Below are 23,548 nucleotides of genomic sequence, written 5' to 3'. Positions count from 1 at the left end.
GACAGGAAGTGAGTCAGTCTCTCTACTTTATCATATCACCCCACTTTAGCCTCAGCAGGGGGGAAGACAGCGATGCCCTTAGGGGGCACCAAGCCAGAAAGGAGGCAGCAAAGAGGTGTTTGGGCCCAGAGGCTGAGGAAGAAACTGGAAGCAGTTTTTCCACAAAGAGACCAAGGAGAAGGGAAGGATCCACGGATCTTCCCCACCAGCCTCCACCTTGTTGATTTCCCACCTTGTACTCCTGGGAGGCCTCCTCAAGAGGAAGGGTTTCATGATTTCTGTGCTCCTTGGATCGGTCACAGACCACACAGATGAGGGCTTTGTCGTCCTTGCAGAAGAGCTTCAGCGGCTCCTGGTGCTTCTGGCAAACTCTCCCTCTTCCAGCAGCCACGGTTGCCTGATGCCCAAAACAAAGAAACAGAGATCTGCAGCCACGACAAGAGCCCCAACAGCAGCACCACCATGGAGGGCTGGTCAAGACCTTTTTGGTTTCCACCTTAAGTTGTGTTCCCTTAATCTGAGTTTATTATCCAGGTGTCCTGCTTTGACTCCCCACCCCTCTTCACTGGAGTAAACCCTACTTGTAAATTAACTTCTGTTTGTAAATGGTTAACGGTGATTGGAGGGTCTGGGAATTGTTGCCTTTTTCGCCTCCTGGCCATCCCCTAAGAGAGGAAGTGGAGGCCAGTGGGCTGGAGGCCCCCCCCCCCGGTTTCTTTTTTATCATACACTCTCTCCACTAATCAACCAGGTCCCATATTGTCTCCCCTCAGCTGGGGTTGGTGAAAGAAACTGGGGTTACACAAGATTTTATTAAGCCTCAAATTCATTTGGAAGTCAATGAATGAATGAATCACAACTCCTGGTTCCAGGTAAACCCCATTCTCCCTGCACCTGCTTTGAGCTTCCATGAGCAGCATTCCAGAGAAGCCCCCTAACACCCCACTCCTTTCTTGAAAAGTGCACCCCTGGGGGGTTATTATGACAAGCCTCCAAAGGTGGATCCAAATGTTGTGGGGAAGGAAAGGTGATTGTAAGCTAGTTTGATTCTCCCTTAAGTGGGAGAGAAAGTTGGCGTGTAAAAACCAACTCTTCTTCCTCCTCAAGCGCCTTTTTTATCCGTTTATTACTTGCTGCTGCTTTGCGAGCCAATTTGTGATGGGGGGGATAATATAATATTGTATCAATTTTATATGATATTATATTAATAGTGACAGGCCAGCAAGCGGCCACGACCACAAGCGTGAGAGAGCTTTGCGCCAGTGTGAAATGTTCAAAGCCACACAACAAGGATGCAAGAAAGCCTCCCTCCACCCATTTCTCACTTACCCTGTTTTCCAGGAAAGCCTCCTCCAGAGGAACCACCTGGTGGTCTTGGTGCTCCTCGGATCTGCCGCAGACCCCGCAGAGGAGGGCGACGTCCTCCTTGCAGAAAAACTTCAGGAGCTCTTGGTGCTTCTCGCAGACGCCCCTCTTCCCTTCTCCCCCCTTCCCACCTGCCTCCTTTCCCTCCTGAAGGGTGAATTTTTTGGCTATTTGGACAAAGTTGGCCAGCTGCTGGTTGGGCCGGAGGGTCCCTTCCTGCGCTCTCCCTCTGCACTGGGGGCAGGACGTTTCTGCCCTAGACGCCCCCCAGCTGCGGGTCAGGCAGGCGCGGCAAAAGTTGTGGCCGCACTCTGCAATGGTCACCGGGTCCCTGAAGTAGTCCAGGCAGACGGAGCAAGAGGCTTCCTCGCACAGCTCCTGGACGAGACCCCCGGCCGCCATGGCTCCCGGGAGGGAGGAAGAGGAGGGGAACTGGTTTGGTTTTCGCGCGTTTCGGAGCAGCGACGGGGCGAGCCCCCTCCTGCAAATCACTCTCAGGTGTGGAAACATCGGCCAGAAGGTGGCGCTGTCCCTCCCCAAACAGCCCTCCTCTGTGCATGGGCGTGAGAGCTGGACGAGGAAGAGAGCCGATTCCTTTGAAGTGCGGTGTTGGAGGAGAGTGTTACGTATACCCTGGACCGCCAAAAAGACAAACCAGTGGGTTTGAGATCAAATCAAGCCCGAACTGACCCTAGAAGCTCAAATGACTAAACTGAGGCTGTCGTACTTTGGACATATGATGAGAAGACAAGAGTCACTGGAAAAGACAATCATGCCAGCTAGGGAAAGTTGAAGGCAGCAGGAAAAGAGGAAGACCCAACAAGAGATGGGTTGACTCTATGGGTAAGCGTGATCTCCCTTATTCTCCATTGGCAAGCGTGGTGTACATTATTCTCTATTGGCAAGTGTGGTTTCCACTAGTTCCTAAGGGCAATCCTGCATTCACTGTGGGCAATTCTCTATGGGCAATCGCTGTCCCTAGTTTTCAGATTATTGGCAAGTGTGCTTTGCCTGATTCCCTATGGGCAATCACGCATTCCCTATGGGCAATCATGTATTTATTGGCAATCGCTGTCCTTAGTTTTTGGGATTCTCTATTGGCAATTGCAGTTTCCCTGTTTCTCTATGGGCAATTGCTGTCCTTAGTTTTTGGGATTGTCTCTTGGCAAGCGTAGTTTATCAGTTTCTCTATGGACAAGTGTGGTCTCCCTTAGTCTCAATGGGCAAATGTGTTTTGCCTTATTCTCTATGGGCAAGTGTGTTTTGCCTGATTCTCTGCGGGCAATCATGCATTCCCTATGGGCAATCATGTATTGTCTATGGGCAATAGGTGTCATTATTTTTTGGGATTTTCTGTTGACAAGCATAGCTTCCCTTTTTCTCTATGGGCAATCATGAATTGTCTATAGGCAATCACTGTCCTTAGTGTTTGGGATTTTCTATTGGCAAGTGTAGTTTCCCTGTTTCTCTATGGGCAATCATGTATTCCTTATGGGCAATCATGCATTCCCTATGGGCAATCGCTGTCCTTAGTTTTTGGGATTTTCTATTGGCAAGTGTAGTTTCCCTGTTTCTCTATGGGCAATCATGCATTTCCTATGGGCAATCACTGTCCTATGTTTTCGTATGTCCCTGCATCTGCCCATTTCCAAATCAACACCAAGGTGTAAATCCCCCAATCCCTCTTAGTTGTGGGGGGGGGGAGTGGCAGAAACTCTCCAATTTCCCCTGCGAAGCTGACTAAAAAAAAAAAAAAAGAGGGAAGAAAAGGTCCCACCATTTGGGTGCGACCACCGTTTGGGTGTCTGCCCTTGTCTACGCCAGAGTTGTTCCCACAGCAGCAGCACGCTTGTGTTCCCTGCAAACCGGCATCTGGACACGGACACCAGATCCACCAGAGAGGGCAGAATGGGGGGGGGGAACCACTCCAGATGGTGAGAGAGGGGAGTCGCGCTTCCGAAAGCTCCCCCCACTATTCACGAAAAGTCCAAGCAGACGGAAAAGCAGCACAGCAAAGAAAGGGCTGAGATTATTACCTGGCTCCTTGAGCTGCTACTTTTCTGGTATAGCCAGTCTTTTAGTTGCATGTGCATAATCTAAGCCTTCCACACAGGCAGGTATCCACCCTTCTGACCTTGGAGGAGTAGAAGCTGTGCAAAGCAGCGACCCACCCATTTTGAAGTGGGAGTGGGTGAACCGGCGGGCTTCACCCTAATACCCTCTTCTGCATTGTTTAAATAGTCGTGTTTGATGTTTATACTGTGTTTGAGATTTCTGCAGTCCTAGGATTATATATAGAGATGGTTAAGGTGTCAGACTCGGGTCAGGGGAACCCAAGTTTGAACCTCCACTCTGTCCTGGAAACTTGCTGGGTGACCTTGGGCCAGTCCCACACTCTCAGCCTCGACCCTGGCAAGTATGTTTGGATGGGAGACCTCTGAAGAGTACCAGGGACTTGACCCAGAGGCAGGCGATGGCAAACCATCTCTGAGCATCCCTTGCCTTGAAAACCTATGGGGTTGCCAATGCCAAAAACAAAATGATAATTACATGGCTTCTTAGGATTTCATCCTGTCAATTGCACTGGTTTTTACACTATGTAATCTGCCTTGACTCTCAGTGAGACTGGCAGACCGTAAAATAAAGTAAATAAAATAATAATATTAAGTACCTGGTGTTGCTGTCCTGCGTCAGTGACTCAGCAATAAGACTATTCATAAGTTTATTCATTCAGTAGTGGAAGAGCTTTTCCTGGACAGCCTGCAGGTAACGCTGTTGCCTGTCTCTGCGTACTTTCCTGTAAATCACTGAGCCTCAACCTTTCCTACCTTCGGTCCCACCAATGGCTCCTATCAAAGAACCTGGGTCCCACCAGGACGGAATTTTTTTTAAATGCCTTTTCTGAGAAAGACATTTATATGTTTGCACTTGCAGGCATTCTGTTTATTACAATTGCTTGTTCATGGTAAGTTGGACATGAATATTACAGTAATATTCCTTTATTGCTATAGCTTTAGAAAACAACAGAAATAATTGTTTCATTAGCAACTGAAAAGGAGTAATTGTTCTGAAAACCCCAAATCCCTCCTAGACTAGTTCTGTCTCAACCAAGATGCACAGCCTGCTGGTTGACAACCACTGCTGTACGTTAAACTCCCGGCACTCACAAAAAGAGCCAGTCATGGAGGAAACTAGACTGAACCATCCCCTTGTGACAGGTTACAATTTGGGTTTGTTTGGTTTCTTAACATAGGGGAGTGACCTCTCAAAGGTCCAGAGAAGACCAGGCCAATTCCAGCTTTTGACCTGTCTAGCTATAATTTAAAAAAAAATTGTTGACACACCATTACAATGACCTATTATGGCAATGACTAGTTCACAGATTTTTAAAACTCACTCTTGCTCTTTTCATTATGGAGTTATAAGAGGAACAGTATTGGCTGCATATTGAGCCTTATAACTCTGGCATGAGGACTACTTTTAAAAAATGAAATCAGGGAAATCATTAAAGTTATGGTCCCAAGAAGACCAGGCCACTGCCAGCATTTGAGATGTCTAGCCACAATTTTAAAAAATGACTCTCCATTAGAATGACCTATGGTGACAATGGCTAGTTCACAGATGTCTTTCCTGTTTTTTTAAACTAACTCTATAGCTGTTTTCATTGCAGAATTATAAGGGGAATGGGACTGGCTGCACATTGCTCTTTATAACTGAAACAAAAAGGGCTAGAGAGTTGCTTTTAAAAAATAAATCTGGGAACAAGTACATTGTTGCAATAGGCAGGAGATATAAATATTTTAATTTTTTTAAAACTATGTTGATCTGGTACCAACTTTTTTTAAAGGCCTCAGTTAGTGGGTGGACGAAAGGCCTCCCCAGAGCATCAAGGCAAGGAAATTGCACATGAGCAGGAATTCAGTGTAAATTTAGACAATAATAAAAGCCAGAATACTGAAGAGTCCTGCGCATATGGGTGCCAGCCCAGAGCCCTCATTCCACCCCCTCCCCATTCAATGAAAACATCCTCATCCGTCCATGTTGAAGGAGAACGAGGCCTTGGCTTCGTCTTTGCCTCTTCTCTCTCCTTTGCTTTCCCCATCTTCAACTTCTTGCCAGGCTCCTTCCTTTACAACATTACAAAAAAACCCCGGCATTTCCCCTTCCCCCAAAGTTTGGGTCCTGCTGCGGTCACCTCTCTCCTTGCAACTTTCTCTGCTCTTGCTCTGGTCTTTCTACGTCCCCCTCAAGCCACCTCCCTTCTATCCGGCTCTCCACCGCCAAAATCCCCCACCTCTCTTCATTCTGAACAAGGGACGTTTCTCCTTTGACCCCTCCATTAACTTCCTTTCTGCTCCCAGACGCCACAGAAACTCTTCAATCCTGCCCTTCCAACCCCTCTGCATCAGTCCATCAGAAAATAAAGCTGGGGGTCTTAGAACTCGTCACCAGCCTCTGGATTTTGATAGGACTTGTAGAGCCCAAAATGAAGGGAATCAGAAGACCCATGCCCAGATTAGGCCCAGAAACTCTGCTCTTTGCAATGGAATCAAAGGTTTAACCATGAGAAGCCAGGAAGGTGGGAAGCAGCACAGACAGGGAGGGTGGGAAGTATCCCCTCCTTTACAAAACAAAGAGGGGTTAACTTCCCTCACCTATCGGAGCCTGTGTGGTATAGTGGTTCGAGGGTCTTAGAATCTATGAGGCCCGGGTTCCAATCCTTGCTTGTTGGCATTGGGCCAGTCACACACCCTCACCCTAACCTCCTTCTCAGGACTGTGGTTGTTGTGAGGATAAAATGGAAGGGAGGGGGTGATATAAACTGCTGTGGGTCCACCTTTGGGAGAAAGGCAGCAGAGACAAGGTGAGTGGAATATATCGCCTCTTTTACAAAATTGGGGGGGGGGCGCAGTAAAGAAAGTCCCTGAAGGTTCAGAGCAAGTAATACGTTATGAGATCTCGGTTGTCAGTTTGGAGAAGAAAGGAGCAGTGGTGGCGTCAGGCAGGCAGAAGAGATGGCCTGCCACCCTCACCCAGTCGTGCCACCACTACGTGAGCCTGGCAGGTAGGTGGGTGGAGTTGCAGCTGCCACCCCCCCATTGTCCAACTCTGTGGGAGGCAGGGAGGAGGAAAGGGGACCACTTCTGCCCCTATGCCATGGCCCCCTAAACCGGGCAGGCGGAGGCAGCAGCACTGCAAGTGGGAGGGGGCAGGCAGGGGAGGGAGGGAAGGGGAGCCACCATATCCCCCCTCACCACCGAGTGAATCAGGCAGGTAAAGGTGGTGGTGCATTAGATTGGCAGGGTGGGTGTTCAGTGGCCAGCAGGGCAAGCAGGGGTGGGATGAGGCCCCGCTAAACCTCATTTAGTCCCTTTATCACCAGATCTTCCTGAAGTGTAGATGACACATTAGTATGATTGTAAAGACTGAGTGCTTTGAAGTGCAGTGTGGTAGACTTGAACTGATGAGGCCTGGGTTCAAATCCCTACTCAGTATAGGGTTGCCTGCCTCCAGGTGAGCGCTGGAGATCTCCCAGAATTACAGATGCAGATGACGGAAATTGCCTCCCCTGGAGAGACTGGCTGCTTCAGAGGATGGACTCTATGGCATTATGCCCCCTCAGGTCCCTCTCCTGCACAAACCCCACCCTCCCCAGCTCTGCACCCAAAATCTCCAGGAATTTCCCAGGCCACAGCTGGCAACCCCAGCAATGAAGCTCAGTAGCTCTTGGCCCAACTTCCCTCACAGGGTTGTGGTGAGAACAAAGTAGGAGCACCCAGTTTGTTGGAAACCCAATTAAAGGAGAGCGAGACGTCCGTGTGGATGAAAAGGGTTTATCATGATTTGAAGAGAGACACAAAAAACAGGAAATAGAAACCTTTAACCCAGCAGGACCCTGGCTATGCAAACCCCCCTCCTGAATTTCTTTCCAACTGGAGCGCTGGGGAGGGCTCAAGCCAATAAATGAAAAGCACCCTTGTGGTTGTCCGACAGTCACGATATACCCTCCCCCACCCAATAAAAAATTCAAGGCAGCCCAGTTTTCAAGGTAACATAACTTTATCATAAGAGCAACATCATCTTTGCAACCAGTGGTATAACTGAACCACAACTGCGATGAATGGAGCAGCCTTGACAGGGAGAGGCAATTTCCTCACAGGTGCTGCTGCCCAGTGAAGCCCTGAAAAGAGAAAGGCCAGAAGATCATCTCAGACTTGCAGGGGCCTCTTTTTTCCTCTCCAAGGTCTTTGGTTGTTCCTCTGGTGCTTGAGAGGAATGGAGGCCGGAGGAGAATGGCAGGGGGGTGGGGGTGGGGTGGGGGACACGGACTATTCACAGCTCTCCTTGACCACAAGCCGGTTATTCCTTATGAACTGAAACGTGTCACTGTTGCTTTAAGAAATGAGATACAAATTTTAAAAAGGGGATGTTGGGAAAATGTCTCCCTTTTTACTCCAGTCAGTTTTGGGGTCTGGGAGCCCCGGAGAGGCCTCATTTGGTGCTCCTGGTGTGGAGAGACGGGTCTTAAGAAGAAGAGAGTTTGAGGTGGCCATTTCCCCACACCTGAAAGAAGGGCAGGAGGGTCTCTCCACGGAAGGAGGCTCCGGAGAACTTGAACAGAAGGGATCCTCGGTCAGCGTCGAAAAAGGCCACTCGGCCCCCAGCGTAGTTCAGGCGGACTCGGATCCTCTTGGGCTCCCCGGTCAGGGACAGGAGAGGGTTTATGCCTTTGATGGCAGCCCTGTAGCAGCCCCCCCACTTCCCCACAGCCCAGAACCCTTCCTCAGGACTAAAGATGATCCCTCCCTTCCTCTCCACGGACTTTCTGGCCACCCCCACACGCCATCCTTCCTCACTTCCCACAAGGACTTCCCAGTAATGGCGACCTGCTCTGAATCCCTGACGGCCCAGAACAGTGTAACAGTTTTCAAATCTCTCAGGGTTGCTGGGCAGAGCTTGAGCTTTTCCTCCCCATCTCATGCTTTTCCGATCCTCAGACAGGATGAGTTGGGGATGGGCCGTGTCTGGATCCAGAGTCACATTTGCTGTTGGGGGGGAAATGAGGAGACAAGAAGAGAAGCATTTTCAGCCGGGAGATTTCTCCCCTCTGCCCTGTTCTGCGTCCTCCTCCTGCTCCCACCTCTTCATAACCCCCTCCTGGATTCACAGACTCTCCTGCCTTCTCCTGACCTGCTAAAAGGCAGAACAGCCTTCCTTGGGTTGCCAACCTCCAGGTAGCAGGTGGAGATCTCCTGCTATTACAGCTGATCTCCAGCCGATAGAGATCGGTTCCTCTGGAGAAAATGGACGCTTCGGCAATTGGACTCTATGGCACTGAAGCCCCTCCCCTCCCCCAAACCCTGCCCTCCTCAGGCCCCGCCCCCCAAAACCTCCCATCATTGGCAAAGAGGGACCTGCAACCCTAAGTCTTCCTCTGTGCTTCAGGAAAAGGCAGGTAAAATCCACAATAAAACCCCACAGTAACCCAACCCATTTCTTCCCATATCCTATCCCAAGCGGAGAACCTCGAGAGAGAAGAGAATCATGCATATTTCAGTCACAGGATTTCCCCCCCTAAGAAATCACACAAGAGAGCATTTACAGAAAACCCAAATCACATGAAAAATGAGCAGAGGCACAGAATGGGTTGAACACATCTCAAAACAAGGAATACCACTGAATTTAGCTTTAATTGACCCTGAACAAAACATAGAGACTGGAACGGGGTTCCCATTGCTTCCAGCTTGCCAGGGAAATGCGTTTCTCAATTGGCATTTGGGACACTTTTGGATGGACTTGGGGTGGTTTCTATATTCCAGTAGAGAACAAAGATTGGACTGAATGCAGCTGCTCAAGGAATCTGCTGTAAGGTAACGTTACGTCAGCAATAAAGTGGAGCTGATGTCCTGTCTGCACCCCTCAGAGGATGCCTGCGAGATCAGACCCTCACTCCACAGCCTGCACAATCTGCCTTTCACTCTTCTGTCTTTTTAAAGGTTGCAACAGCCAGCCTGATGAAGACCTCTGCTGTGCTTGAAAGCTTACACAATGTTTTGTGCCAATTTAATTAATAAATAATGAAGGTATTACATTGATTTTGCTATTGTTTTGAGATTTTGCATGGACCACTACAGCTGTACAAGTTTTTCCTGGATCCCAAGAATGATATTTCTACTCAACCCAGCAGCACCCGCCCCACTCCATCTCTAGCGATGCCTTTCCCTGTATATTGTCACAACAGAAAGGTCTAGAGACTTACTTTTTAATGAAGTCTGGGAATTCAGAGAACCAGGTATGCATATTGGTGAAACATTATATCTATGTAATGATAATACAATTGCCTATTTTTAAAAAACTGAAAATCCCCCCAGAGCTGAGGCAAGGTAATGATCACCACAAGGAAAGGGTCAGGAAAATATTGTCGAAGGCTTTCACGGTCAGAGTTCATTGGTTCTTGTAGGTTATCCGGGCTGTGTGACTGTGGTCTTGGTATTTTCTTTCCTGACGTTTCACCAGCAGCTGTGGCCGGCATCTTCAGAGGAGTAACACTGAAGGACAGTCTCTCAGTGTCAAGTGTGTAGGACAGGGGTGGGGAACGTCAGGCCCGGGGGCCGTATAAGGCCCACAAAATCATTTGGTCTGGCCCTTCATGGGTCCTGGCAGATCTCTAGCACAGAAGGATGCTGCCCTGCCTGAATCTTTTGGGCCCAGCTGGGGACAGCAGAGCTCAAAAGCAAGTTGCTCTATGTGGCAGACACTCGGAGCCGTCTCCAGTCATGCCTCTTGGTTAAATGTTTGACCAAATATAGCAGGCTAATTTTTAAGTTGACAATTTTGTATGGCCCGCGAATGATGTTATAAATATCCAAATGGCCCTTGGCAGAAAAAAGGTTCCCCACCCCTGGTGTAGGAAGAGTAATATATAGTCAGAAGGGGGTTGGGTTTGAGCTGAGTTATTGTCCTCTGAGTTATTATTATTTGAGCTGAGTTATTGTCCCCGAGTTATTATAAAGTTATAATACTTTACAGTTATTGTCCTCTGAGTTATTATTATTTGAGCTGAGTTATTGTCTCCTGAGTTATTATAAAGTTATAATACTTTACAGGACAATGATTCAGCTCAAACCCAACCCCCTTCTGACTATATATTACTCTTCCTACACACTCGACACTGAGAAACACTGTCCTTCAGTGTTACTCCTCTGAAGATGCCTGCCACAGCTGCTGGCGAAACGTCAGGAAAGAAAATACCAAGACCAAGGTCACACAGCCCGGATAACCTACAAGGTCAGGAAAATGGCTGCCATAGTTGGGGAAATCTGAATTTTCCCACCCACATAGCAGCCATCCAAGCTTTCCTGCAAACCAGGTTTAAGAAAGATAGGAGAAAACCTGGTAAACCCCAGCAGGTGCACAAATGTGTTGAGGAAGCTGGGGGGGAAGCCACTGCAAAAACTAAGCCCTCTTGTACTGTCCTCGGTGGCAGTTTAAAAAGAGCTGCCCTTCTGCACTAGAGTTACCATCACAGAGTTATCATACTTCAAGCATGACCTACCCTGGCCTGGAAAAACAGATATCTCAATAGCCACCTTTGACAGAAGAATACAAAGACTTTTGTTATGGAACTCAGCCAAGCAACAAATGTCCTGAGGCATCAAGAGTGGCTTTCCTCGCCTCACATATATTTTGCAGAGCATCGAAAATGCTACTCTGATACTTGCAAATTTGGCAGCACCAAAGGGTAAATTTTTTTTAAAACAGAGGTAACTTTTCAATGAGGCAGAACTGGTTTGAAAGAAACTTTGCTGCCCTGAACACACACATACATCTAATATCCAGGAGTTCTGCAAATTTACTGAAAGCTGTGGTAAAGGACTGATATGTTGCGATATACCATCAGTGCTGTTTGAAAACGTATTCATTTAAATCAGCCAACAACTGACCCTACGAAGAAGGGAGCAAAACAGAGCTAAGCCAGCATCCAACGTGGAAATATCTGCCTTCTGTCTGAATTCACTCTAAAATATACTCAGGAGACGGCCTCCTCCTGCCCAGAAGTGTGAATCCAAGTGACAGACGGGGAGGCGGAAGTGCTAAAGAGGAGGGTTGTGAGTGACAGGCACGAAGTTCCCCTTCTTCTCCCAAACATCAAACACAAATTATATGTGAACAACTGGAAAACGGCACCAGGGCAGGCTGGACGTCAGCCTTTATATACTGCCATTCCACAAAGGCAGCTTTAAAAAAAACCCTGTGGATCAAATACACAATTTATAGCACCTTGAAGCTGAGGGAAACCCGGAAAGCAGGTAGGAAATCCACTGAGAGAAATGGGATTCCCAACCTGGTATGTGCCTCTCATGGGGAGGATTCTGAAAGGCCCTCAAGGGCTGAGGCCCGACAACCGTTCTCTCATTGTTTCAATATGGCGGCAGGTAGGTGAAAGGAGGCAGTTCATCCCCTCAGAGTTCACCTTTCATCCTCACCCTGACAGACCTCCTCCTCAGAACAAAAAGGAACTGGCTGAGGCAGGGAGAGAGGTTGAGGAACAAACCAAGAACATCCAGTAATGTTATCTCTGGAAAATCACTAAGCAGAAGAACACAAATTGTAAGGTGAAGCTTTTGAGTTAAGAAATAATTGAACGGTGTATGAAGAAAGATTTACCTTTCTGCAGGTCAAGTCCAGAATTCAGAGTTTCTGAGGAAGCAAAAGAAACAAACGTGACCAGCAGATCCTTGTGCTTATCACAAATCTTGTGACAAAAACATCAGTAAATAATATGGTCTCTTTTTCTCTCCGGGAGGGAAGATGTCATGGTATAGCCCCGACTCATCAGATCTTGAAATATCCGCAGGGTTGATACTTGGACGGGAGACCAAAGAAGATTCTGCAGATTAAGGAAATGGCAAAGAAATCTCTGCTTCTCACTTGCCTTGAAAACCTCTTTCTGGAGTTGCCATAAGTTGTTCGTGACTTGATGGCACATGCGTACATATTTCTTCTGAGTTTTGGCTGAAAGGTTAAGTAACACCTACTTCTGGGTGGAAATTTCCAAATGTTATTTATGTGGAAATATTCACCTTTATTTCTACTAGTCACTTTGAGTGACTGGAGATTCACTTCATAGAAAGTATGCTAAGGCCTGCGGCCCAAGGGTCTACTTAGGATCCTTCCAAAGAGTGCTAGCACAGTGCCATCCTAAGCAGAATTATGTCCTTCTAAACCCACTGATTTCTATGGGCACTATCTGAGCCTTGAGACCACTCTGTGGGCTCAGCTACATCATGCTCAAGTTTTGATAGGTCCAATTTAGCCATAGAAATGCTGCAATGAGAATGGGGGTAGGTGTTCCTGAAAGGGATTGGATGGGGGGGTTGCCATTAAATGAGGATGCCTTAAGGGACAGTTTCCTCCCCTTCCCTTTCATTTTAGGTTCCACCACTGCCTCCCAGTCTGCCAGTCCACAGACACAAATAACTAGAGAGCAGTGAACTACCTAATTGGTATGCACACTCCTCATATTCCTGGGTCTGCTAATGATATAAGGCAGGGGTCCCCAGCAAGGCGGCCACCAATCCCTTTATTGGTGTCCATCAAGTATTTAATGAAGAGGCCAGAGCGAGGTGGAACTTTTGCCAAGCAAGGCTTCTGACTGGCTGAACAGCTTTATAAAAATGTTGCTTTCAAGCTTCTGCCACCAAAAGCAGAAGGATTTTCCCTGTGTGACTGAAGGTTACGATGCAGCATCCATTTTGTGGCTGGCTCCACTTCCAGTGGAAGCTAGTTTGTGGCTGCGTCTGAATTCCAAAGGGGGCCATGGGCTCAAAAAGGTTGGGGACCTCAATATAAGCAGCCTAAAAGACATCTGGTCCAAGCTAATGCAGAGTCTGAAATCCCTGCAGTGTTTCTTCATTACCTTTGAATTGATTCTTGATGCCCTCCAAAAAGAGATTTAGATCGGAGAAGTCCAAGATGCACCCCTTCTGTGCAGGAAGAAAAGCCACTGGATCCTCAAACACCTCTTTTTCTTCATACCTTGAGAAAAATCATGTCAAGGTACCATCCATCTAATTCTCAATCCCACCTCGCCCCAGGCAGATCGGAGAAACAGAGGAAGGAATTGGCAGAAGGCCGAGAGACAGAGGCTGAGGCTGAATGCAGAGCAAGATGGGAGGTTCTTCAGAGAGCAACGTCCACCTCACTGTAGCTCCTGAGACCCCAAAGCCACACAGGGAATCATTAAAAAATGAAACAAAGGCCGTTTGGGCTCAGAAAACCACCACAGGGGGAGGAAGGGCTCCTGTAACCCCACCAGCCATTTTCCCATGCAGAAACTGTGCTGGGGGGAAAGTAACTCCCCTCCCCAGGGTTGTCTGGACACGAAAAATGGCTGGGGGGAGGCAGGAGCCCTTCCTCCCCTGCAGAGGCATTTCAAGGCCCTACAGGCTCTGCTTTATTACCAAAAGTTCTTGAGTGGCTGAGGGGAACCCAGACCCAACTCTGAAAAAAGCAAACACCAAGTTTCGCCTTCAAAATACCAACCCCACACCCCCTGCCCAGATCTGCCTTGCAAATGTCTAGCAGAAGAAAAAGAAAGCTGGGTGGTTGGAGTTCTGGACTTTAGAGTTAAGGGAGGGGCTGCAGCTCAGTGGTAGAGCATCTGCTTGGCATGCAGAAGGTCCTGGGTTCAATCCCTGGCATCTCCAGGTCAAAGGATCAGGTAGGAGGTGGCGTGACAGACCTCTACCAGAGACCCTGGAGAGCCACTGCTGCTCTGAGTAGACAATACGAACTCTGACAGACCAATGGTCTGATTCAATGTACGGCAGCTTCTTGTGTCCGGTGACTAGGATTGTAGGACCCTGGTTCAATCCCACATGCAGCTATATAGCTCCCTGGGTGAACTTAGACCAGTCCCTCTTTCTCTCAGATAGGGATGTTATGAGGATAAAATAGAGGGCAGAATTAGGTTCAGTGCCTTCATGTCTTTTTATCCCTCTTCCATAATACCAGAACTCAGGGGCACTGAATGAAGTTGAGAATTCACTGTAGATTGAGGTAGTGATGGCCATGAACAGAGAAAGCTTTAAAAGGGGACTAGGCAGATTCATGGAGCAGGGGTCCATCAGCAACTAGAAGACCTGGTGACCATAGCCAGGGGCAGCCAACCTCTGAATAACACTGCTAGGAGGCATCAGCAGGGGAGGGCCTCAACCTCTACGCCTTGTTTGTTGGCCAGGTAGGGGCAACCCTTGGCCACTGTGTGAAACAGGATGCTGGACCAAGCTGACCACTGGTCTCATCCACCTGGCTCTACTTATGTTCCCAAGAGTGAGGCTGAGAGACGGTGGAAGGAAACAGGTCACATGACATCACCATATGGAAGTGTCCTTCCTTTTGTTTCTTTTAATCATTTGCCCCTGGTGGGAGTAGGGTTGCCAGGTTCCTCCTTGCCACAGGCAGGAGGTTTTGGGGGTGGAGCCTGAGGAGGATGGGGTTTGGGGAGGGGAGGGACTTCAATGCCATAGAGTCCAATTGCCAAAGCAGCCATTTTCTCCAGGGGAACTGATCTCTATTGGCTGGAGAACAGTTGTAATAGCAGGAGATTATCAGCTAGTACCTGAAGGTTGGCAACCCTAGGTGGGAGGCGTGGAAACTTCAACCCCAATAATGTTACTTCTTCCTCTGAAACTACCTGGGGAGACTTAAAGAAGAGGTGCAAATTTTCTGACCACCAGCTGTGTGTTCCCCATCATGGGTTGCTCAGCATAACAAATGCTTTATTTCAGAAGCCCTGTTGTTACCACATGGCAGCCAGTGTGGAAACAGCCAGGAAGTAATCTGAGTAGGAGCAGCACATTTAAGTGCTAGGTGGATTCAGGAACACTGATGGAAACATGGCACACACCAGCTCATGGTTCCTCATGTGTAGCCTCACCCTACCCTCCTTAACAAACGAGCACATCGAATTGGGTTGGGTGGTCATATCCCTGTTCACCTCTAAAATGCCCATAGTCAGTCCCGATGCCAACCAAGGCATTATTTCGGCCAAATAAAGTTTCCATTTTATGGAACTGCCATTTTATGGAACGAATGTAGCTGAGGAGACTCAAACCCTGTATTTCCTGGGGTAGTTTTTTAAATGTTGCTTTCAAAACAGCTGCTGCCACAACAAAAAGATCTTCTCTGTGTGAAGAGAAGCTGCAACATTTTGTGGCTGGCTCTGCCTCCTACAGCACCCATTTTGTGCCAGCCATTCTGTGACTGCGCCCACCACACCAGGGCAGAATTCCAAAGATGCCTGCAGCCTCAAAAAGGTTGGGGACCCCTCTTCTAGAGATTTTCCAGCTAGGTGTCAAAACAGACCCCCCCCCCAATACTACTTCATGATTTCCTGTTGATGAGGCTCTGTGTTTAAGCTGTTTGCCACTGACAGATGGATGGGGATCCATGATCCCAATTACAACCGACTTGTCCCTCAGCCACCATCCTGAAGGACCTTCACAGTGTACCCACACCCTTCCCAGCATAAAGAAGGTTCTTGAGAAAGATCCACTTACCTCTGCAAGGTACTTCTGGCATCCTAAAAAAAAAATGGCAGAGAAAGAGAAAGAAGGGAGACCTCAATGGTTACTAAAAGGCCACACCAGGAAGACCCCTCAGACCCTGGAAAATTCTGCACTCTGGCCCTTCTCTAGTGTCCAGCTAGCAGACTCCACTCAAAGCCTGGGGTGCATCTCCATAAAGTGGGAGAAAACCTTTGTGAGGTTAACATTAGCAGACAAAGTGGAGACATTTCAGAGGAGAGTTGGTGATCTCCTTTGGTGATTCAACAGCGGCTACTTTCACAAAAGGGATTTTCCTCACATGGGAAGGCAGGAAGCCCTCCAAGTAGCTCCCATGGCCATTTATGGATGCAGAGGCATGCCCAGCAACATTCCTTGCAACACTGTGTCACTGTTATTTCCCTTCTTGCCACTGGAGAGCATTTCCCAGGATTAAAAAAATGCTAGATTACAGAAGAATTGAAACAACATGGTGGACCCCTGCTTTAATTTTTGTGTAAATAAAGTCCTTGTTGCAGAGTTATAATTGGAAATGTGCAGCCTGCACTTTATTGCTTTTAAATTAAAAGCCAAATATTAGTGCAACATATCATTATAATGCTACAACACTAGAACAATCTAGCCATGGCCCTTTTCTTTAAAGCTTGAGAAAAGCCCTCTGATGGGGGCGGGGGATGCTGGGCCCACAGGGGCTGAGAGGAGAAGAGCCAAACTCTGTCACCTTTCAGCCCTTTAAAGGGCTTTCCCCCTTTTCCTTGCAGCATTGTAATATGGCTCAGCAGGGAAAGGTGGGGTCTGGGCACAAATGCCATTGCAACTGCACATAAGTGACAGGTTGGCAGCAGCAGCTAGCACAGCAGTGCCACTAACGGGTGTGTGGATGCTACTCCCCTACCACTGGTTGCTGCCGTTGTGTGTGTGCATTCATTTTTGTGCACCAAACTGCACGCAACAAGTATGAGCTACGTTCACCTCAATATACACATCCTCCTTTTAAATCTGGCTGTGAAAATCTCGCCTATGACCCTCGTTCCTGGTGGTCGGGAAAGAGCTACCTGGTGTGACTTGAATGTCGTTCCCCAGACTGTTGATTGACACACAAACACACTTCTGCTTCTGAGATGGAAGCCACGTGGCCTCAGTCTATCAGGGAGGGTAAGAGGGGAAAGCAGCCCATGCACAGAGATGAAAACTTGCTAGCAACACAAACTGGGCTCATTTGCTTTCTGCCCAAGCGAAGGAGGCACAGAAAGGGTTTGGGGCAGCCTTCTCCCAAAGGGGAGCCTGGGCTGTTCCTGCCACACTCTTACCTGCAGGAGTTCACTGGCTGGCTGCTGACATTTCTCCTCCATCTCCCAGATGAGGCTGTCCAGAGAGGAGAGTTTTTCAGAGAGTTCAGTCAGGTGCTGATCCCTGTTTCTTGCCACCTCCTTCTCCACCTCTTCCATCCGGGCCAGCAGAAGTTTCTCTTGCTCCTCCAGAAATGAGTATAGTTGCCTGAACTTGGCTGCCGTCTCTTGCTTCTCTCCTGTAGCTTGCTTCTGGAATGGAAAGAGAAGGAAATCAGGTCAGGTCTTTGCAGTGAGAAGAGGCTCTTCAGAGGACTCCTGTCGAAAGGGCACTTAGGCCTTTCACAGTGATCACATCAGCATTTGGCTGGGAAAAGGAAATAATTCCATGAACCCATCCTGAGGGCCAAAGTACGTCTCACTCCAACTCCTGGAGAGGTTCTTTCAGCCACAGAGGACGATGACTGCAGCAGAAGACCCAGAGAATAGAAGGGGCTTCTTGAGTCCATTTGTTTCCCCAACAAAACACCCTCCATATGCTGACACCCCCCCCCCACTTCACAACAGGCGAAAGGTATGATGTTTGAGTAAAAATATCACTGCGGAGAAAAGATCTAAGAAGTCCCTTCCCCTCATTTGGTCTCCCTGGCTGCCTTCTGGGAAAGAAAAAAATTCATTGGGGAAAAGATCGACACGCCACTGAGTATCTCAAGCACTTCTCCCCCTTCCCCCTTAGAATCAGCAATGGCTGAACAACCCTTGGCCCAGTTCAGGATCAGTGGAGTATCTATCAGCATTTCTACCCAGCATTTCTCGGGGTGGGTGGGTGGGACACACCCTCGTCTCTTTTCAGGGACTTCTTCTGGCTTGCAGTGTTGGTGCAGGCACACAAATGGGGAATTGACACATACGTTCATCTACTCAGTATTTACCCCACAGTACAGAGCACATTGGAAAGTCAGCTGATTCAAGAACAAAAACACTTAAGAAAAAAGGGGGTTCTAGATCTAGGTGAACAACCAGGGCAGCCCATTCCCGCGGCACCAGGAGGGCAGTTCTGCAGCATCCTTAGCCCCACTGCCTGGGTATAACTCTGCTTAGCATTGCAATGTTAAGTCTATCTTTGGGGGCTCCTGGTCTGCTTGAATACTGACCATCTGGGCACTGAATTTCCAAACTGAAAGGGGGGGTTGCCTCGAGGGGTTGACTTTTCTGCTATTTGTACTCCATTCTCCCCCCACCCACCCATACTAGTCCTAGAACTGTTTACTTCAAAGCCATAGTGACACTTACGAGCAAGTCTTGGCTTTCCTTCACTACATCTGCTTTACACGCCACAATTCTTTCCCTCTCCTTCTTCAGCATCTCCAGACTGTTGCAGAACTGATCCTGGGGGAGGAGAGACCCGAAACTGAGACTGGTTCCTTTTTTAGAAGTTTATTATAAAACATAAGAGATGCATAACTGTTATTAAGGGCCAAACTAGATATAACTGCCCTACGTGGCACCCCATTCGCCTCTGATACCCACCAAGAATGCGAAGACATTCATAGTGCCAATTCTGCTACCCACCCATTCCACCCTTGAGCCCACCACAGGAGGGTTTTTTGCATTGAAAATTATTCAATCCCTGGCTTCTCCAGTTGAAGTGAATGGGTAGCAGTTGATGTGAAAGACCTCCACCTGGAGAAGAGCCAATGGCAGTCAGAGTGGACCTGGACACTCCGGACCGGACTCAGAACAAGGCAGCTTCATGTGTACCTCTCCCGCCCCCAAAAGCTCTTCTGATTTAAACTGCTGCCTCACAGCTACTGTGTGCAAGTGGGAGAAACAGACAGGTACCAAATCTGCTCACATTCCCCCTGCCCCCAGGCGAACAGCAACTCAAGGATAGTCATTGAAGTTGAGAAAGCTGTGTGTGTGTGGGGGGGGGGGTTAAAATTGAGAGTCAGGCAGCTGCCCCCTTGCAGCTCAACTGTATATCACTATATTCTGTTAACATTCCAGTAATATACCCAGTAGTGACATAAATGGCAAAAAGCTCTTGGGAGGTATGTGCGTGTGGGGGGGTGCTCCTAGGTCAGGGGTGGGGAACGTCAGGCCTGGGGGCCATTTAAGGCCCGCGAAATCATTTGGTCTGGCCAGATCTCTAGCTCAGAAGGATCTAAGACTGGTGATCTGCCCCCTCCCATGGACAGGAATAGCCTCTATTCAAGGCAGATGTGAGTTTGTTTTGCCGAGAAAAGGAACTTTCCCCCCCACCCTTGCAGAAGAGTCATTAGCTTTGGAGCTGCTAGGAACGCCCAAGAAACTGTGTTTCTCACCCGGGCCATGGAGAAACATATTCTCTCTGTACTACAAGAGGGCTGGGGGCAGAAGTGGCAACAATGGAGGGGTTAAAAGGGGCATGGCCAGAATGTGCACGGGGGAATTTCTTAGCCAGTATGTCCTCAATCATTTCATCCCTGCAGGCAGAGGTAGCAGGAGCTGGCTGTAGAATCCAGCCCCAACCATGCAGAGCAGGAGCAACTCCGGCATGCGGTTGGATGGCTACACCTGGCTGGTGCAACAGACCATCCTGTGCCACCAGGTGGGCGAGTGCACCACTGGTTGGATGCCTGCCTGCTTGCCCGCACCAGGGGGGGGGTCATCTGGGGCAGCTGCCTGCTTGGGGCTTGGTCGGCTAATTTTCAAGTTGATAATTTTGTATGGCCCGCGAATGATGTTATAAATATCGAAATGGCCCTTGGGGGGAAAAAGGTTCCCCACCCCTGAGCTAGGTGGAAGGGGACTGGATTGGGGATGGTGGAGGAAATGTGTACCTTCCATTCTACGCTTTCCCAAACCCTCTTTGGGTATGTTCTTCCAAGAAAGAGAATACCAATGCAGGGAAAGCTCGTGTGGAAGCAATCACAGCTGTGGGAAAGGGAGGATTCCTGGTAGTGCCATGGTGCAGTGGAAGGGCCATAGCTCAGTGGCCCTCAGAGTATCTGCTTGGGAAGCAGAAAATCCTTAGTTCAATCCCCGGCTTGAAATGAATGGGTAGCAGTTGAGGCGAAAGACCTCTCTACCTGGAGAAGAGCTGCTGCCAGTCAGAGGGGACCTGCACAGACCAAGGGTCTGACTCTGAATAAGGCAGCTTCATGCGTCGCTCTCCTGCCCCCCAAAAGGTCTTCTTCTGATTTAAACTGCTGCCTCACAGCTACTACCTGCAAGTAGGGGACACAGACAGATACCAAATCTGCACACATTCCCCCCCGCCCAGGCAAACAGCAACTCAAGGACAGTCATTGAAGTTGAGAAAGCCGTGTGTGTGTGTGTGTGTGTGTGTGTGTGTGTGTGTGTTTAAAACTGAGAGTCAGGCAGCTGCCCCCTTGTAGCTCAACTGTACAATGGGCTGCCCAGACGTCAACACAGCCAGACAGGAAGTCAGTCAATCTCCCCACTTTAGCCTTAGCAGGGGCAAGGAGGTAATGATCTTGGGAGCCACTAAACCAGGAAGGAGGCAGCAAAGAGGTGTTTTCACTCCCCAATTTGGGCCCAGAAGCTGAGGCAGAAACTGGAGACCGTTCCCCACAAAGAGACCAAAGAGAAGGGAAGGATCCACGGCTCTTCCCCACCAACCTCCACCATGTAGATTTCCTACCTTGTACTCTTGGGAGGCCTCCTCAAGAGGAAGGGTTTCATGATTTCTGTGCTCCTTGGATCGGTCACAGACCACACAGATGAGAGCTTTGTCGTCCTTGCAGAAGAGCTTCAGCGGCTCCTGGTGCTTCTGGCAAACTCTCTCTCTTCTACCAACCACGACTGCCTGATACCAAAAACAAGGAAATGGGATTTATATGAGCCTGAGAGTGGGGATGGACCCCACTGAAAGGCAATAGATAAATGACCCCCTGCGTCAGCTGCAGTCCTGGGGCACAGAGGCTCCCGGATCCTCTCTAGCACCAAAAATACTGGGGTGGGGCGGTGGGGCTGGTGTCCATGAGGGAGATCCAACCTTCCATCCCCTGAGTACACAGCTCCCGAAGCCAGCCCATGGATAGAAGAGGGCACCAGACAGAGAGGCTCCTTCAAGCCAGAAATGCTCTGGTCAGGGCCATGGTGAACAGGTCAGATAGGCACCCTGGCTGCACGGTGTCCGCCTGGTGGAGAGGGTGCCTGAGGCATCTAACAATGAGCGTGGTGATGATGTAAGTCAGGGGTCACTTGCTTATGAGGGGAGGCCTGCCCAGACGGTTCCTGACACCATGGAGCTGTGGGTGACACTTCTGAGACAACACCATTGGGCCAGCATCATGGAAGGAACCTCAGGTGTTCCTTCCTTCAAGCCTGCCTTCCATCATTCCTTCGCCTATTGTCTATGGGCAAGTGCGATTTCCTTCATTTCTTCATCCCCTATTGGCAAGCGTAGTGTCATTGTTCCCAGTTGGCAAGTGTGGTCTCACTGTTCCTTATTGGCAAGAGTGGTGTCATTATTTCCTACTGGCAAGTGTAGTCTCACTGTTCCCTTTTCATTGTAGAGATATAAGGGGAAAACATATTTGCAACAAAAGTAGCTAGACACTTTTTAAAAAAAAGGAAAGATGCATGTTCTGGGGGAATTTTGGCCTGGAAAGGGTTAATAAACTCTTTCTCCGTTTTGAATCTCTAAAATATTGTTCTAGAGTGTCTTGAAAGCAGCCACTGGTTTTTTTTTTTTTTTTTTTTTTTGTGGTACTATTATTTGTTTAATGCCTGTTCTGGGCTGCTCTGGCCTTTACCCTGTCCCACAAAGGATGGTCTCCTAGTGGGATGGGGTGAGGAAGAGAAGGAGCGGCAGCCAGGCCCTCCTTTCCATTATGACGGAAAACCCCCTCCTCAAGCGCCTTTTTTGATCCGTTTATTACTAGCAGCTGCTTTGCGAGCCCATTTGTGGCTGGGGGAAATAATATAATATCATATATTCATATTTTATATCAATAGTAACAAGCCAGCAAGCAGGAACGACCACAAGCTTGAGAGAGCTTTGGCCAAAAGGAAATGTTAAGCCACACACAAGGATGCAAGAAAGTCTCCTCCACCCTCTTTTCTTGCAAAGCCTCCTCCAGAGGAATCACCTGGTGGTCTTGGTGCTCCTCGGATCTGCTGCAGACCACGCAGAGGGGGGCTTCGTCTTCCACGCAGAAAAACTTCAGGGGCTCCTGGTGCTTCTCGCAGACGCCCCCCTCGCCTTCTGCCCCCTTTCCCTCTTGCAGACTGAGTTTCTGGATTATTTCCACAAAGTTTGCCAGCTGCTGGTTGGGCCGGAGGTTCCTCTTCCGAGCTCGCCCTCTGCATTGAGGGCAGGAAGCCTCGGCCCCCGGCGCCCCCCAGCTGCGGGTCAGGCAGGCGCGGCAGAAATTGTGGCCGCACTCAACGATCATGACGGGATCCCTGAAATAGTCGAGGCAGATGGAGCAAGAGGCTTCCTCGCAGAGCTCCTGGACGGCACCTCCAGCCGCCATGGCTGCTTCGAGGAAGGGAAGGGAGAGTAGTCCGTTTCGTTTTCACGCTTTCCAAAGCAGCGACGGGGCGTTCCCCTTCCTGCAAACGAGGGACTCTCATATGTGGCATCAACGGCCTGACGATAGAGCTGGGCTTACCTGCAAAAAGAAAAGCACAAAACCCTCTAGAGCACTGGTTCCCAACCAGGGGTCCGTGGACCCCCAGGGGTCCGCGAGAACTAAATTAAGGTCTGCGAAACAAAGTTATAAACTCATAATAAATTAATATTTTCAATTAAAAGTTCTCTATTATAAAATATATATATTCAAATATAATTCTAAGTTTAATGTTTAACTAACAGTTATGATTAAAGTTTATTTTCAAATTCCCGGAATTTTTATTTTGAACCTTGGGGTCCCTGCACCGAACAAAAAAGTCCTAGTGGTCCCTAGTCAAAAAAAGGTTGGGAACCACTGCTCTAGAGAAAGGGCCTGGGACGGAAGGCAAACCTTGGTAGCGTCTCCTTTGGCCTCGTATTTGCAAGCGCCCGCCTCCAATGGAAGGAATCCCAGGGGGTTGAAAAATCCCAAGGTTTTGAAATGGGATGTTCCTAGCGCCGGAGAGAGATGCTTCCCGGGTCTGGGGCAGAGATCAGCGCTCACTCCCTAGCCTGGGAAGGGATGTACTGGAACGAATGACATAGTATTGCCCAAGGGGACCAAAGGGAGATACTGGCATGCCCACTGGCTACAATGGGGGCCTGGAATGACAATTGCCTTGCATTGGCTCATTGGAATATAAGACAGCAGGCAGAAGTTGCAATGAAAATGCAAAATTGGTTTTGAAGGAAGGTCTTTA

General features: G+C 48.8%; 1 protein-coding gene across 1 annotated transcript in view; it reads right to left on the bottom strand.

The window, feature by feature from the left end:
• LOC130494078 (uncharacterized) overlaps positions 1–22,710 on the bottom strand; it is a 34,532-nt gene extending 11,822 nt beyond the window's left edge. Inside the window, exons 1-10 of the mRNA XM_056867728.1 lie at positions 22,288–22,710; positions 20,871–21,035; positions 18,518–18,613; positions 17,246–17,476; positions 15,930–15,952; positions 13,286–13,404; positions 12,034–12,066; positions 7,899–8,411; positions 1,497–1,769; positions 233–369 (exon numbers count right to left, since the gene is read on the bottom strand). Coding sequence (XP_056723706.1) covers positions 233–369; positions 1,497–1,769; positions 7,899–8,411; positions 12,034–12,066; positions 13,286–13,404; positions 15,930–15,952; positions 17,246–17,476; positions 18,518–18,613; positions 20,871–21,035; positions 22,288–22,710 — 2,013 coding nt within the window. The remainder of the gene's footprint in view (positions 1–232; positions 370–1,496; positions 1,770–7,898; positions 8,412–12,033; positions 12,067–13,285; positions 13,405–15,929; positions 15,953–17,245; positions 17,477–18,517; positions 18,614–20,870; positions 21,036–22,287) is intronic.
• Positions 22,711–23,548: the final 838 nt, after the last annotated feature.

The sequence above is a fragment of the Euleptes europaea genome, chromosome 1 (genome assembly GCF_029931775.1).
Source record: "Euleptes europaea isolate rEulEur1 chromosome 1, rEulEur1.hap1, whole genome shotgun sequence".
Classification (NCBI taxonomy): domain Eukaryota; kingdom Metazoa; phylum Chordata; class Lepidosauria; order Squamata; family Sphaerodactylidae; genus Euleptes; species Euleptes europaea.
Note: the sequence above shows the minus strand (reverse complement) of the source record. Positions and strands in the feature narration are given on the sequence as shown.